This window comes from Phacochoerus africanus, chromosome 2 (assembly GCF_016906955.1).
Source record: "Phacochoerus africanus isolate WHEZ1 chromosome 2, ROS_Pafr_v1, whole genome shotgun sequence".
NCBI lineage: Eukaryota > Metazoa > Chordata > Mammalia > Artiodactyla > Suidae > Phacochoerus > Phacochoerus africanus.
In genome coordinates this window covers 209,469,675-209,484,670 of record NC_062545.1, presented here as the reverse complement: position 1 = coordinate 209,484,670, position 14,996 = coordinate 209,469,675, and the positions used below count along the sequence as shown (strand labels likewise).

The window sequence follows — 14,996 nt, the reverse complement described above, 5'->3', positions numbered from 1 at the left end:
AATCAGAGACTCTTCATTTCAGCAGCCGGCAATATTACAAGAGAAGATAATTTCATCAGTGTTAAAATTTACCAATGTAGGGAGTTCCCGTCGTGGCTCAGTGGTTAATAAACCCAACTAGTATCCATGAGGATGCAGGTTTGATCCCTGGCCTCGCTCAGTGGGTTAAGGATATGGAGTTGCCATGAGCTGTAGTGTAGGTCGCAGACACGGCTCGGATCTGCTGTTGCTGTGGCTGTGGTGTAGGCCAGCAGACACAGTTCCAATTGGACCCCTAGCCTGGGAACCACGAGTGTGGCCCTAAAAAAAAAAGACCAAAAAAAATAAATGTACCAATGCTAGTTAATAGCTTTTGCTGGGGGCTTTCTATACACACCAAGATTAAAATAAAGCAAACCTCATGTAGTTTTCCAATCAACAGTGTTCAAATGTGTACATAAGAAACAAATAAAAGACTCCCTTCTGAACTTGCAGCATCTCCCACAGGAAAGTATGCCTCTTGCTTGGCCTGGCTTGGCAAGTAGTACCTAAACGTTCCACCAGGGGGACCCCGAGAGGTGCTTGCCACGCACCCCACTGAAATCTCCCTTGGCCCTTCTGGGTAGCTCAAGGACCAAAAAGAAAAGTGGAAGGTATAGGTGCATCTGTTCAGCCACGTGGAGCAACATCATAAATACACACATGCAATTCCTCAGTGGAAATTTTTGTCTCTAGTACATAAAACTACAGGAGGCCAGGAAGCTTTGTTGCTCAAGGTCTTTTCTACAACCATGGCCAACTTGCAATAGAGCTCTCAGTCAAGCAAGGTGCATCCATTCATTTTGTCACAAAGACAGAAGGGTTTATAGGCATTATCTCAGCTATTACTCAGCCCCTACTTTTGGCAGGTTTGTAAGGCGTCCTTCATTGCAGAAATGCCATTCTGGATGTCCTGTTGCTCAAAGGTCATGACGGCCTGCATCACCACAATGGTACTGTAGCCCAAGGCATGATACATGCTGTCCTTAGCCCTGGGGAGAACACAGAAATTACTACATTTCAATTCAACTGGAAAGCATTCAGGGCTCGCCTGATACCAGTCACAAGAAATCCTAGTAAATCCACATCGTGACTTCGACAGTGACAACATTTACTCCTTCACCATGACCATGGGAACTGCATGGACTATGAAAGACATTCTCTAAAAACTCAAAGGCCGCTGACCTTCCCAATATGACACCACACAGGCCGCACAAAACGGTCCAGGTGGAAGCAGAACGTGACACATGCTTTTCCCTGTTTGACCACGAGAGGGCGGCCTGCCAATTCATTTTTTAGAAAAAGTTTCCAAGCAAACCAGGTTTTCCCCATTGAACAAGAAGCAGTGCACTGTCTTTTCGCTCTGAAACAAATGCTAACATTAAGGCCACTGGAAAGATATTTTTGTGACAGAGAAATTCTAATCTATTTTTGAAAGATAAGGCTTCTTTAAAATCATCCCCTCTCATCTCCCAGCCAGAGACTGTGAGGAAGCAAGATTTTTGCAAAAAGTTGGTCAGCCACAAAGGGCCCAGGCAAAAATTCATGAAAGCCCTCTGACCAAATCTAACCCCAATATGTGGGAATCTGGATTAAAGTTCTTGATAATTCAAATTATCAAGTTAATCTGTGAGTACTGCTTTGATTCTTAAGGACATTAGCTAGTCCTAATGGATGGCACATCCCAGATTCTCAGACTGAAAACCTCACCTTCTCTTTCCTCAAAACTTCTCAAGTAATAATTAGTTATTTACAGCACAGTTTTTATTTTTTTAATTCAAATATAATACACAACAGCCTGATGCTCTGAAAAACAAATACAAGCCACATTATTCTTTCCCACCCTGGAAATAGTCTAAACATCCTCTGGTAATATGCAGTTAGTCCCAAAAAATGAGGGCACTAGCTACTAAAAAAAAAAAAAAAAAACAAGGAATAAGAGAAGTCCAAAGTTCATCAGCAATTGTGGTTCTAAAGCTCACATTTGAAAGCTTCTCCAAGAGGAAGAAAAGTATTCAAGTGGGAAAAAAAAGTATGTTTAACAGTGAAATATGCATAAAGATAAGAGAATATAAAACTTGACTAAATATAAGAATAAGTCATTTATGTTCATTCCATAATATGACCAGCTGGGCATCAGTGGCAGAAGAAAAAAAAAAAAAAAAAGACTTTTTGATTTAAAAAAACAAGGCAGGGAGTTCCCGTTGTGGCGCAGTGGTTAACGAATCCGACTAGGAACCATGAGGTTGCGGGTTCGGTCCCTGCCCTTGCTCAGTGGGTTAACTAACGATCCGGCGTTGCCGTGAGCTGTGGTGTAGGTTGCAGACACGGCTCGGATCCCGCGTTGCTGTGGCTCTGGCGTAGGCCAGTGGCTACAGCTCCGATTCGACCCCTAGCCTGGGGGGTCCCAAGAAATAGCAACAACAACAACAAACAACAACAACAAAAAAGGCAAAAAGACCAAAATAAATAAATAAATAATAAAAATAAAAAACAAGGCAGACAGGCAGGCAGATTGAGAGAAGAGAGACAAGAAGAGAATGACAGGCTGAGATAAAGAGATGAGGGAGAAGACAGAGGGACCGTAGAGACAGAAGATGGAGAGAGAGGGAGGGAGGGACAGTCTGAGGGACTAAGAAGGACGGGGAAGGGGCAGTCAAGGCAGAAGTTGTGAGACATGTTGGATGAAGCCAACAACCCTGGGCAATCTCCTGAGGCAGGGCGCTTCATCATCCATTTTACCATCTGTTTCTAACCTCTGAAATGCTCATTGAGTGCAGTTCTTCTAAATCTAAGAATTACCGCAGTTTAGCAGGTACATTAATTTCTTTTTTTTTTTAGGGCCACACCTGCAGCATATGAAAGTTTCCAGACTAGGAGGCCAGTCAGAGCTGCAGCTGCCGGCCTACACCACAGCCACAGCAATGCAGGAACCTTAACACCACTGAACGAGGACAGGGATCGAACCCTCTTCCACATGGATACTAGTTGGGTTCATTACCACTGCACCACAACAAGAACTCCAGGTATACTAATTTCTAAGATTCAAAGTCACTGACCAGAGAGTCATGTCACCGCTCTGACTCCTCAAAGGAATGAGAGTCCCACTCCTGCACCCACATATCTGTCTTGAAAATTATTACCTGACGCCTCAGTTTCATCCAAGTAAGTGACTGCCAAGTAAGGCACGAGGAGAGAGTGATTATTCCTGTCACAAGATACTCAAGCTCTACAAGTGGGCAGTGTGGTCAAAGGGAGGCTTATTAAGAAGTTAAGCACAGGTTTTGCTGTCAAATCATCAAAATTAACAGATACTATTCACTGAAATGAAATTGCATGACTTATTTATCACATAAAGAGGGAGCCCCAATATGATTTTTATTACCTTAAATTTCTTTTCAGCATCTGAGCATATTTTAGTTTTTCCCACACCCAATTAAAAAGAAACTTTTCTCAGAGTTCCTGTTGTGGTGCAGCAGAAACAAATCTGACTAGTAACCATGAGGGGTTTGATCCCTGGCCTCGCTCAGTGGGTCAGGGATCCAGCATTGCCATGAGCTGTAGTGTGGATTGCAGACACAGCTCAGATCCCAAGTTGCTGTGGCTGTGGCATAGGCCAGCAGCTGTAGCTCTGATTTGACCCCAAGCCTGTGAACTTCCATATACTGCAGATGAGGCCCTAAAAAGCAAAAAAAAAAAAAAAATTAAAATTAAAATTGAAAACAGTAAACTTTTCTCAATGACACTTAAACTTAAGAGGAATAGCCATAAAAATACTTCAGTGAAGAATGCAAAATGAATCTCATCAAAACTAATAAGATGACACTATTTGAACAAGTACAGAAATTAAGACAGAAGAAAGAATCAGAAATTCTCTACTAAGTTGAAAAGATAAATTTTTTAACTGGATATTAAAACTAAACAACAGTTAGGGTCTCAACCAAACTAGCTTATAAATTTCCAGGTGGAAATGCAGAAAAATTAACTGACAAGCACACCATCAAGGAAAAAAATAAAGAATGACATCAAAAGCATCTGACAAAATATATTTTATCTAAAAGAAAGTTAATTACCATGGTCGAAGCAATTCTAAGGCATCTGTAAATCTGTTACTTAGAAATAAGTTCAGGGCCACTGTACACTCTTCCAGGCAACTCCTGAGATCCACCTTCGTTGACGGTGACCTAAAGATCAAGGAAAAATACACAGAATTTCTAGAGCTTTTACTTTCAGCAAGTTGTCACAGGGAGTGCTTGTGTGTGTGTACACCTTGGGGACAGAAGGACAAGCTGGAAATCTAACTCTGCCACTTACCAGCTATTTCTTTAACTACTGGGAACCTGACTTTCTCATGTGCAAAATGGAAACACTAGCACCTCCTTCAGGGGGTTGTTGCAAGGACGAGCGTAATTAACAAATAATGCTCATAGCAAGCACAAAATAAATGACAGACTCTCCACCCCATCACTCCAAAGACTACAAGTGTGGGAACTTACCTCTATTCATGAGAGGGAGCAGAGATTATTTTGTTTTAGTTTTATGTAGGCTAAGAATATGCTTTAGACATGCATTGTCTAAAATCTAGAGGAGACTGCCAGGTTATGCGTTTGGGATTCTATGGGAACTATCTTATGACTTGATAAATTGTAGGTAAATGATAGCAAGGAAAAATAATTGTCGTCTATAGACAAGTGTTTGAAAAGAAGCAACAGGCCCAAAATGGAGTCACTTGTGCTAAACCCCACCAGGACTTAGACCTAACCTAATTACAATTTCAACCTGCCCTAAGAATGTGACCTTTAACCAGCCAGCCAGGAATTTCCTGATCAGCACTAGGAAATCCGGTGATAGACCCCTTCTACTGCCCTTAGGGGGGCGACCCAGCCTAAAACAATGCCATTCTTTGCTAATAATTTCCTCTATTTCCCTGCTTCCTCTCTGCCTTGAAAAACCTTTCCTTTCCCGCAGCCTGAAGGAGCTCTTTTCTATTGCTAGATGGGATGTAGCCCAAATCGCAAATAGTTGAATAATGACAATGAGATCTTCAGCTTTACTCTGTTATTTAACACATGTCAGTTTTGTCTTGGCCTTCAAGTGACTTCTCTCCTCCACTGTGGAAGAAGCTAGTTCTATGTAAATTTGCATTCATTTCAATATTCCTTTACTCCATATAAATCTGTGCTATTTTGATTTCTCCTTTGAATGTTGTAACATCTGTCTAATTCCCTCACTGATTAATGAGTTCAGTAAATATTGTAACATCTGTTCATTTGTATGAGTCATGATTTTACCCTTGTTTGGAAATCATGTTAATTATTTATGATTGACAGAAATTCTGCCCTTTAAAACTTAGAGCCATCTCTAAAATGTTGTATAACAATTTTTTTTATCATCTTTTTTTTTTTGTCTTTTTTGCCATTTCTTGGGCCACTCCCGCAGCATATGGAGGTTCCCAGGCTAGGGGTCTAATCGGAGCTGTAGCTGCCAGCCTACGCCAGAGCCATAGCAACACGGGATCCGAGCCGCGTCTGCAACCTACACCACAGCTCATGGCAACGCCGGATCGTTAACTCACTGAGCAAGAGCAGGGATCGAACCCGCAACCTCATGGTTCCTAGTCAGACTCATTAACCATTGTGCCACAACGGGAACTCCAACAATTTTTTTTTTAATGGCTGCACCCGAAGCACATGGAAGTTCCCAAGCCAGGAGTCAGTTCAGAGGTGCAGCTGAGGCCTACACCACAGCCACAGTAATGTGGAACCTAAGCTGCAACTGCAACCTACTCTGCAACTCACAGCAACACCAGATCCTTAACCCACTGATCGAGACCAGGGATCAAACCTGAATCCTCAGGGACACTACATTGTGTTCTTAACCCACTGAGCCACAATAGGAACTCTAGAAATGTTTGTTTGTTTGTTTATCTTTCATTTGTTTGTTTTTTGGCTGCACTTGTGGCATATGGAAGTTTCTGGGCCAGAGATCAAACCCACACTGCAGTTACAGCCTGCACCACACCTGTGGCAAAGATGGATCCTTAATCTGCTGAGCCACTAGGGAACTTCCTTATGTAACTTCTTTTTTTTTTTTTTTTTGTCTTTATGCCTTTTCTAGGGCGGCTTCCTCGGCATATGGAAGTTCCCAGGCTAGGGGTCGAATTGGAACTATAGCTGCTGGCCTATGCCACAGCCATAGCAATGCCAAATCCGAGCTGCATCTGCAACCTACACCACAGCTCACAGCAATGTTGGATCCTTTAACCCAGCAAGCGAGGCCAGCGATCAAACCCGCATCCTCATGGATACTAGTGGGATTCTTAACCCACTGAGCCACAACAGGAACTCCTATTGGAGTATAGTTGACTCACTATGTTGTATTAGCTTCAGATGTGTAGCAAAGTGAAGCCATTATACACATACATATATCCATTCCTTTTACCCATGTAGGTTATTACAAAATATTGGGAAGATTTCCCTGTGCTATGCGGTAGGTCTTTGTTACTTATCTGTTTTATATACAGCAGCTGTATCATCCTCCTTATACAATGATTCATGTAAAAGCACTAAAAGATTGAGTTCCCTCATGGCTTAGCAGGTTAAGGACCCAGCACTGTCACTGCTGTGGCTCAGGTTGCAGCTGTACTGCAGGTTCAATCTCTGGCCCAAAAACTTCCATGTGCCATGGTTGCAGCCAAAGAAATAAGAAAAATGAGGAAAAAAAGTGCTGAAGGTTGAATTTCTATACCACTATCCCCTCCAAGTTCATTTGTCAAGCAGGAAAACAAAATTGCACTTCAGTTATTCATCTTCTTGAAGTGGATTCTGAAGGTTCTACAGGGAGCCACCCACCCTTTGCCCCCAAGTCTTCTCCTGGCTGGTTCCTCCTTGTTATTCAGATCTCAGCTCAAAAAGCGCCAACTCAGAGCTGCCTCACTGACCCCACCCAATCCTGTCTTGCTTGCTCCATACCACTTATTACCATCCAAACTATCTTGTGCCTGTATTTGAGGATCTGTTTGTCTTTGCCTATCTTCCCACTCTAAGATATAAATGCAAGGAGGTTGTTGTAGTCACTACTGTATCCACAGGGCCTTGGTTGTAATCTAGAACATAGTGCATCTCATTAAGAATTGCTGAGTGGGCGGACAGTTTGGGCAGATGGGTGGGGAGAGAGGTAGATACTCTGGGTAGAAACAGAAATCCTCAAGCCTAGGAGCTGGAGGCACCTCTCCAGAGCTTTCAGAAATGAGACAAGCTCTTGGAAAAAGGGTTAGCTGGAGAGCTCAGAATTTGTGACAGTTAATTTCACATGTCAGCTTGAATAGGCCAAGGGATGTCTAGATAGCTGGCATATTATTTCTGTGTGACAGTATTTCTGGAGGAGATTGGCCTTTGAATTGGTGAACTGAGTAAAACAGGTGGCCTTCTCCAATGCAGGTGGGCATCAGCCAATCCACTGAGGTTCAGGATAGAACAAAAAGGCAGAGAAAGGGTGAATTTCTGATCTCCCTCTGTCTGAGCTGGGGAGCCATCTTCCACTCTCCCATGTTCCTGGTTCCCAGGACTTTGCACCAGGACTGAATTGCACCACTGGATCTCCTGGTTCTGTAGCCTACAGACAGCAGACTGGAGGACTTCTCTACTCTGATAATCACGTGAGCCAGTCCCCACAATAAATCAATCTAACTCTGTCTCTATCTCTATCTCTCTTTATATATCCTATCGGTCATGTTTCTCTGGAGAACTCCGACTGTAACACGAATAAAGAATTGCTTCAGGAGTTCCCGTCGTGGCACAGTGGTTAACGAATCTGACTAGGAACCACGAGTTTGCGGGTTCGATCCCTGTCCTTGCTCAGTGGGTTAACGATCCGGCGTTGCCGTGAGCTGTGGTGTAGGTTGCAGGCGCGACTCGGCCCAAGAAATGGCAAAAAAACGACAAAAAAAACGACAAAAAAAAAAAAGAATTGCTCCACTCTTAAGTTTCCAGCAAATGAGGAGACGCAATAAGAATGCTGGGAATTCACAAACCTCTCTCAGGAAGATTCTTCACAGGTAAGTTGCTTAATATTTTCCACATCAGTCCATCATATTTTGTCAGTGTTATTTCCTGGACATCTCTTGGATTTATCCTGTGTTTGGTGTTTTTTTGTTTTTTGTTTTTTGTGGGGTTTTTTTGGCCACACCCATGGTATGTGGAAGTTCCCAGGCCAGGGACCAAAACCACACCATAGCAGCAAACCAGGCCACTGCGATGACAACATCAGATACTTAACCTATTGCGCCACCAGGGTACTCCAGATTTATCCTGTTTCACCTCCAAGACCCAGGCCAAGCTGGCTGTCATTTGCTGCCTAGTGTCTACAGACACATTTCTCTCTCCCCGCCCCGCCCCGACCACTTCCTTCCCCTACCTCTTCCCATGTCAACTCTCTACCTAGAATTCATTCAACGCATTATTTATGGAGCTCTAACTACGTGCCAAGCACTCTTCTAGGCATTGGGAATAGAGCCCCGAACAAGACCCACAGGATTCCCAGCTGTGGAAGAGCTTTCATGCTCCTGGGGAGGGAGCACAGACTTCAACAAGGAGACCAGTAACTCAGATCATCTCAGGCTGGGATAATGAGTCTGGCAAAGAGACTCGTTGGGAAGGTGGGTGGGGTGAGGCCCCGCATTGATGAGGAAGGTCTTGGAAAGCTCTTGAAAAGGGTAACAACGGGTTGCTACAGAAGGGAAGCAGCCATGGGAATCTCTAGGATGAAGAGAGAAGAGGAGATTCTAGGCTGGGAATGTGGTGAGCAAGGCCGAGTGGGAGGAAGTGAGGACAGAAAGCAGGCAGAAACCAGAAACCACCACGGCAGAGAAGGTAGATTTTTTTCTAAGAACAAAAGGAAATTTGTAGCTCAGAAATTCCCACCCCTTTTCTAATCACCCCTTCCATTCAAGCATTAGGTTTTCCAGGGTTACTTCTCACCTGTTTCCTTAATTTCCACTCCCACCAGTTCTCTCGGGAGTACAGCTCACCTTTTATTACCAGGAAATGGGCTAGGAACAGACACCAGTGGTTACTTCTGCCTCTCAGGTGGCCACACTGGCACCTGGCAGGAGGACACACTTGCAAGGCAGCTCAGAGGGAGAAACCAAAGTGGGCGCTAAAGCCTCCTAAGCATTTCAGTAACATGCGCACATGAAATTAACATCCTCCCCCAGAAGAATATCGATACCACTACGTGTTCTACAAGGAACAACCAAAAGGGTGAGTTTAATTAATTAAGTTTAATTAATGTGCATCCCATCACATGAATTGAGACTATCATCACTTCAAGTCAGAATTCTGAAACAGTCTCTAGAATGGCTTCCTATTACTTGCTTTGCTTAGGTCATTCTCAAACTTCAATGTGCAGTCAACTCACCAGAGAGCCTGTTAAAACATCCTGCTGGGCCCCACCACCAGCGTTTCTGACTCAGTAGGCCTGGGATGGGCCCAGCAAGTTCTGAGATAACACTAATTTTGTTTTAATTCGCCCTAGGTACTCTCATACTCCTCTTCCTAAAACATGTTCAATCATATAGCTCCCTTAGATTATGAACCTAACACAGCCACCCACAGCTGCCTCAGGAGGTTCAAACCCTTCCATCCAGCCCCACCACACCTGTCCAACCAGACCAGAGCCATGAGGACAGCTATTGAAAAGCAGCCAAGTATCTCCAAGAGGATCATCCTCATGGCATCCTCCTCCTCAAGCCTGATGTGATGTAATGAAAATTCCTGGACAGGAAATCAGAAGTCGGCATTGCCACTCTAGCCTGTGACATCCAGAAAGTCACTTCACTTCCCTAAGTGCATTGCCTCATCCTTGAAATGTCCCCCCCCCACCCCATTTCGCAAGTCGTGCAGGAAAAACAAAGGCAAGGGTTGCTACGAGCCTACTGGGTGAACTGTCACGGCCTGTGCAAATTACCACCCAAGTATAATTCTCCAAAAGCTGTGAGTGTTCAGCCCATCCCAGAGAGACTACACACTCAGTCTTGATCTGTGGGAGCCCCACCCAGGGGCCTCCCTCAATTGGATCTTCAGTAAAGCAAAGACTCTTCCTTCCTGTTTCTGATTGAGAAGATACATTCATTTAAAGGCAAAATGAGTCTTTTATATTTTGAAAAGGAAAGATATCTAAAATAATAACCCAATTTAGGTATCTAATCAATTGTGAAACACAGGATATTGGCAACAGCCCTTTGCCCCACCCCCACCACCTCTCCCCACTTTTTCCAATGTGCTGAATGTTGGAAGTTGGGGGGTAGAAAGATGCCAGTTTCAGGATTCTGAGGTTTTGGAACAAAACCTAGACTGCTAGGTCACCTGGGAGCAGCGGCAGAGCCTCAGCAGAAGAGTTGGAGGAAGCAGAAAGCTCTTTTGACTCTGAGGGAGAGGTACCCTTCTTCCTTATCCTTAGTTGTACCCCCCCCCCCTTTTAATTTATTTGGTTGTTTCCAGAGGGAGGGGGAGGGGGGACAGGGTCTGGGAGCTGTCTGAGGTGCTGATCTGAGATCCGACTGGAATTCTCCAGAGTGGGTGCCAGGGACTGAATAGAGGCTGGTGCCATATCCAAAGTGCCAATGATGGGGGCCGACAATGTGGGCCACATTATCTGTCTGTCCGCCTGTCCCGGAGAGAAGTGTAAAGCACTGGAAGTGCCTGCATATGTTTCTGCGCCTGCCTTTTTGGGGGCTCCAGGAGGCAGGGAGCAGGAGTGAAACTGTCACAGCAGGAAAGGAAGTCCCCTAAGGATATAGAGACTCTAAGAACTGCTACTGTTTTCATCACCCCTCCCCACATTGGCAAGACAGTGGTAGTGCTGACAGTCAGAAAAGTATAAAATGTCAATATGGAGGATAAAGGAGGAATAAATTACCTTCAGAACATCTGAAGCATTATTTGTTAAGAAGCTTTACTTCTCACTAGCTATAAGGCAAACAGAAGCAAAAATCTAGCCCTTTGGAACATAAAGGTCATATTATCTGTAAGAAATCAATATGTCAGAATTTTATTATTTATGAAGATTTGAAGGTGAGGGAGAGGAGAAGAGGATATTCATTGATCAAGTCATCAAAAGGCAGACAGGAATACAGGATTCTTGGCTAAGTGCATCCAGAGAATGTTTTTACTTTATTCAGGAGTCCCTTTGCTTTAAGACTCTGAATCAAAGATTTCTTATATGTACTCATTCCACGAAACTGTCATCCTAGAGAACAGATCTGACCCCTATGCCACGTTCAGTTATTTACCTGGAGATTTTGTTTCTACCCCCTGAGAGCTCACAGTTTATACTGATGCTATGTTGAGTAGAGATATAATTGGTGACTTTTTTCTTATTCCAAGTTATTTGAACTCTGTCCATGTTACTTTATCATGGAAATTTGATTTATAAAATTTTCAAAGATAAAATTAATGCTATAAAGAAAATACTCTTATCTCTACCACTTCCTAGCTCTGTAACCTTGAACAATATACTTTACCTCCCCAAGTTTCTGTTTCCTTATCTGTAAGAAGGAAAGGAAATAGTAGTCAAGCCTTCTGTTACTACTTTACAACATAGAAAAACTCAGGTACGCACATGGAAATAAAAGTATAGGCACTTAACATGTACTGAGGCATTAGTATAATTATCTAAGAGTGTCAAACTGCCCAGCCTCACCTGATAAGAACCACATATACTCTCAGACTTTCTTACCTGGCAAACTTCTCCACATTTGCTGATATCTAATGACCCACTACTAATCATATCTACTTCATGAGAACTGTTGAGTAGAAGGCAGAGAGAGGATTTTTATGATTTGTGTTAAAATGAATAGAAGGCTAAAAAACCAATAATCAATATACAATAATGCTGTACTTCTAAGTTTCTCTAAATTACTCCTTACATTTTTAACTGCTTCTTTTACTTGATAAATCAAGTATTCAAAATAATTACATATACCTATTTACAATAGCTAAGCCATGGAGCAACCAAAATGTCCACTGACACAGGAATGGATAAAGAAGATGTGGTATATGTGGTATATATACACAATGGAATATTACTCAGCCATAAAAAATGAAATAATACCATTTATAGCAACATGGATAGACCTAGAGATTATTATACTAAGTGAAGTAAGTCAGACAGAAAAAGACAAATATCATATGATAATATATGTGGAATTTTTCTAATGATACAAAAGAACTTATTTATAAAACAGAAACAAACTCACAGACTTTGAAAACAAACCTATGGTTACCAAAGGGGAAAAGTAGGAGGGAGGGATGGACTTGGGGTTTGGGACTGGCATATGCACACTATTGTATATGGAATGAATGGTCAATAGGGACCTGCTGAATAGGACAGGGAAATCTACTCAATATTTGTGATTACCTATATAGGAAAAGAATCTGAAAAAGAATGATATGTGTGTGTGTGTGTGTGTGTGTGTGTATGACTGAATCACTTTGTTGTACAACACAAATTAACACATAATAAATCAATTACATTTCAATAAAATTTTAAAAATAAAAATGTGAACACAATTGAATTGTCACTAACTTTTTTTTTTTTTACTTATTTTTGCTTTTTAGGGTGGCACCCAGGGCATAAGGAAGTTCCCAGGCTAGGGGTCAAATCAGAGCTACAGCTGCTGGCCTACACCACAGCCACAGCAACTCAGGATCTGAGCTGCATCTTCGATCTACACCACAGCTCATGGCAACGCCGGATCCTTAACCCACTGAGCGAGGCCAGGGATTGAACCCACATCCTCATGGATCCCAGGTGGATTCATTAAACGCTGAGGCATGAAGGGAACTCCCACTAACATTTTCAAATTGTCTAAAAGTGTCTCTAATACAAATTTACTTTAAATCCACTTCTATGTAATAAAGGCTCAATAGTAACAGGTAAGCATTGTGAATATTGAGGTAGCTACCTAGAAAATTCACAGATGAGTTAGAAAGTAACAGCTGTAATGGAGGAATATTTCTCCCACTTCCCAGATTTCCCTGAGGGGAACCTGGTAAACAACAATCCTGGACTCGTACCTCTGCATTCCTCTTCTGGGAGAGGAGATATCTGTTTGGGCATAAATGACCCAACAGGGAAAGCTGGTACATTAGCAGTCTATGCTGTCGACAATGTGGTAAGCTGGAAGGGCAGGCTCTACACCACCACAGTCATTATCCTCACGAGGGAAGCCTGCAATAGCACCTAAGTTTCATTCAGTGGTGTGACAAAAGTCCATTTCTTCATGCAACTAATCTACATCCTCAGAGAGACTGTAAGAAAAATAAAGCTGAGAGTTTGAGTTCTATTGATCTGACCCCTTTACCAATAACTCAGTTGGCTCTAGACTTAGGTCCAAAAGAGACAGTTCTTTCAAAGACAGACCTAAACACTTAGATTTGTTGGCACAGAAAGAAAGGCAACGGGATAAGGATTTACTCTTCAGGGGCCTTTACCAACGTATATTCAGGGTTCTTTCCCAAGCAAACCCAAGATCTCATCTGTACTCAAGAGCTCCAGGCCAACATACCCCAGGCCTGTTGGTTCAGCTGTGTGGAGCCCAGAGGCTCAGGAACACACATGACTGGACAAAGAGATTACAGCGATTCCTGGTCCAAGGGAGAGGAGGGACCTGTTCATAATCTATGATAAATTCGTAATCTATGGTGAGCTTATAGGCAACTTACTTGTCCTCTCCAACTCTCTGTTCCCTCATCTATAAAAAAGATATTAGCAAATGACAATATCTATTCAACAGCTTTTTTATGCTGTTAGGAAGTGCAGGAAAAAAATGATATAAGGTCAAAATGCTGTTAAATAATGCCTTTAAAGGAATAGGTAACTATTATTACAGTTTAAAAGAAAAAGCTAGTCTCTGCTTGTGAATTATGTGTTCATCCTTCAGGACCAAACAGGATAGACTTCTGAACCAGAGCCCCTCCTATGGTGCCATAGTGTTTCATGTTATATCTATTTTAGTAGATCTGTTAACTAAAAGGAAGAGTGGAGTTTTTATCAATTGTCCTTAAAAAGCACTTAGTTTACAAAACCAGAACATGACACATCAAATTCCTTTCAACTACCTGTACTTACTGCCTTTTCCTCCTATCTTGATTTATTAATAAATACAATTATAAAAGGTGCTCTTTAACATCTCATTGGTATGATACTAATTTAGCCTTGACTAATCATCTCTTTGAAATGGCTCCTTTTTGTCAGAGATTGCTAACTACCCCCAGCTTACCTAACTAGCAAAGGTTCTGGACAACCATAATAACAAAGCAGAAGCTCCTTAGGGTAATGCCAAATGAGTCAGGGAAAAGCAAAAAGAAAATATAGCAAGAAGGTGAGATGCACACAAAAACCATGCCTCAGCATTCCTGAACTCAGTCCAGAGGTTTCTTTCTTAAACTAGGAAGGATCTTTCCAGGAGGAAATGAAATCCATGTCTTAATTTCATGTACAATGTACCAAGTACTTCTAAGGCAAAGAAGGAGGTCAAAAAAAGCTAGGCTGAACTCTCTAATAATGTCTGGATTATCTATTCTGCATTCCTTTTTTCTTTCATCATGGTAGTATACACATAACATAAAACTCAACACCTTAACTCTTTTGAAGTATACAGTTCAGTAGTATTAAATATATGTACACTGCTGTGCAACCAATCTCCAGGACTTTTTCATCCTGCAAAACTGAAACCCTAATACCCATTAAACAACAGCTCCCTCTATGAAGCATTCATTACTAAACAATACAAGAGAGGATTTCAGAGTTGCAAGGCATTTTACATGGAAAGATTCTTTCCCGTCTCTTTCAAGTTGAAGTATAATCAAATGAAACCATGGCTGTCAAAATACTTTATAAGATTAAACAGGGATTATAACCAGGGAGGCAAATGAGTTCACTGAAGATGCTCTGGGTGTTCCCGCTGTGATGCAGTT

At 42.3% G+C, this 14,996-nt stretch overlaps 1 protein-coding gene across 1 annotated transcript in view; it reads right to left on the bottom strand.

Moving 5' to 3' along the window:
- Positions 1 to 14,996, bottom strand: part of TTC39B (tetratricopeptide repeat domain 39B) — a 146,355-nt gene that overhangs the window by 51,196 nt on the left and 80,163 nt on the right. Inside the window, 2 exon segments of the mRNA XM_047767628.1 lie at positions 879 to 1,010; positions 4,092 to 4,202. Coding sequence (XP_047623584.1) covers positions 879 to 1,010; positions 4,092 to 4,202 — 243 coding nt within the window.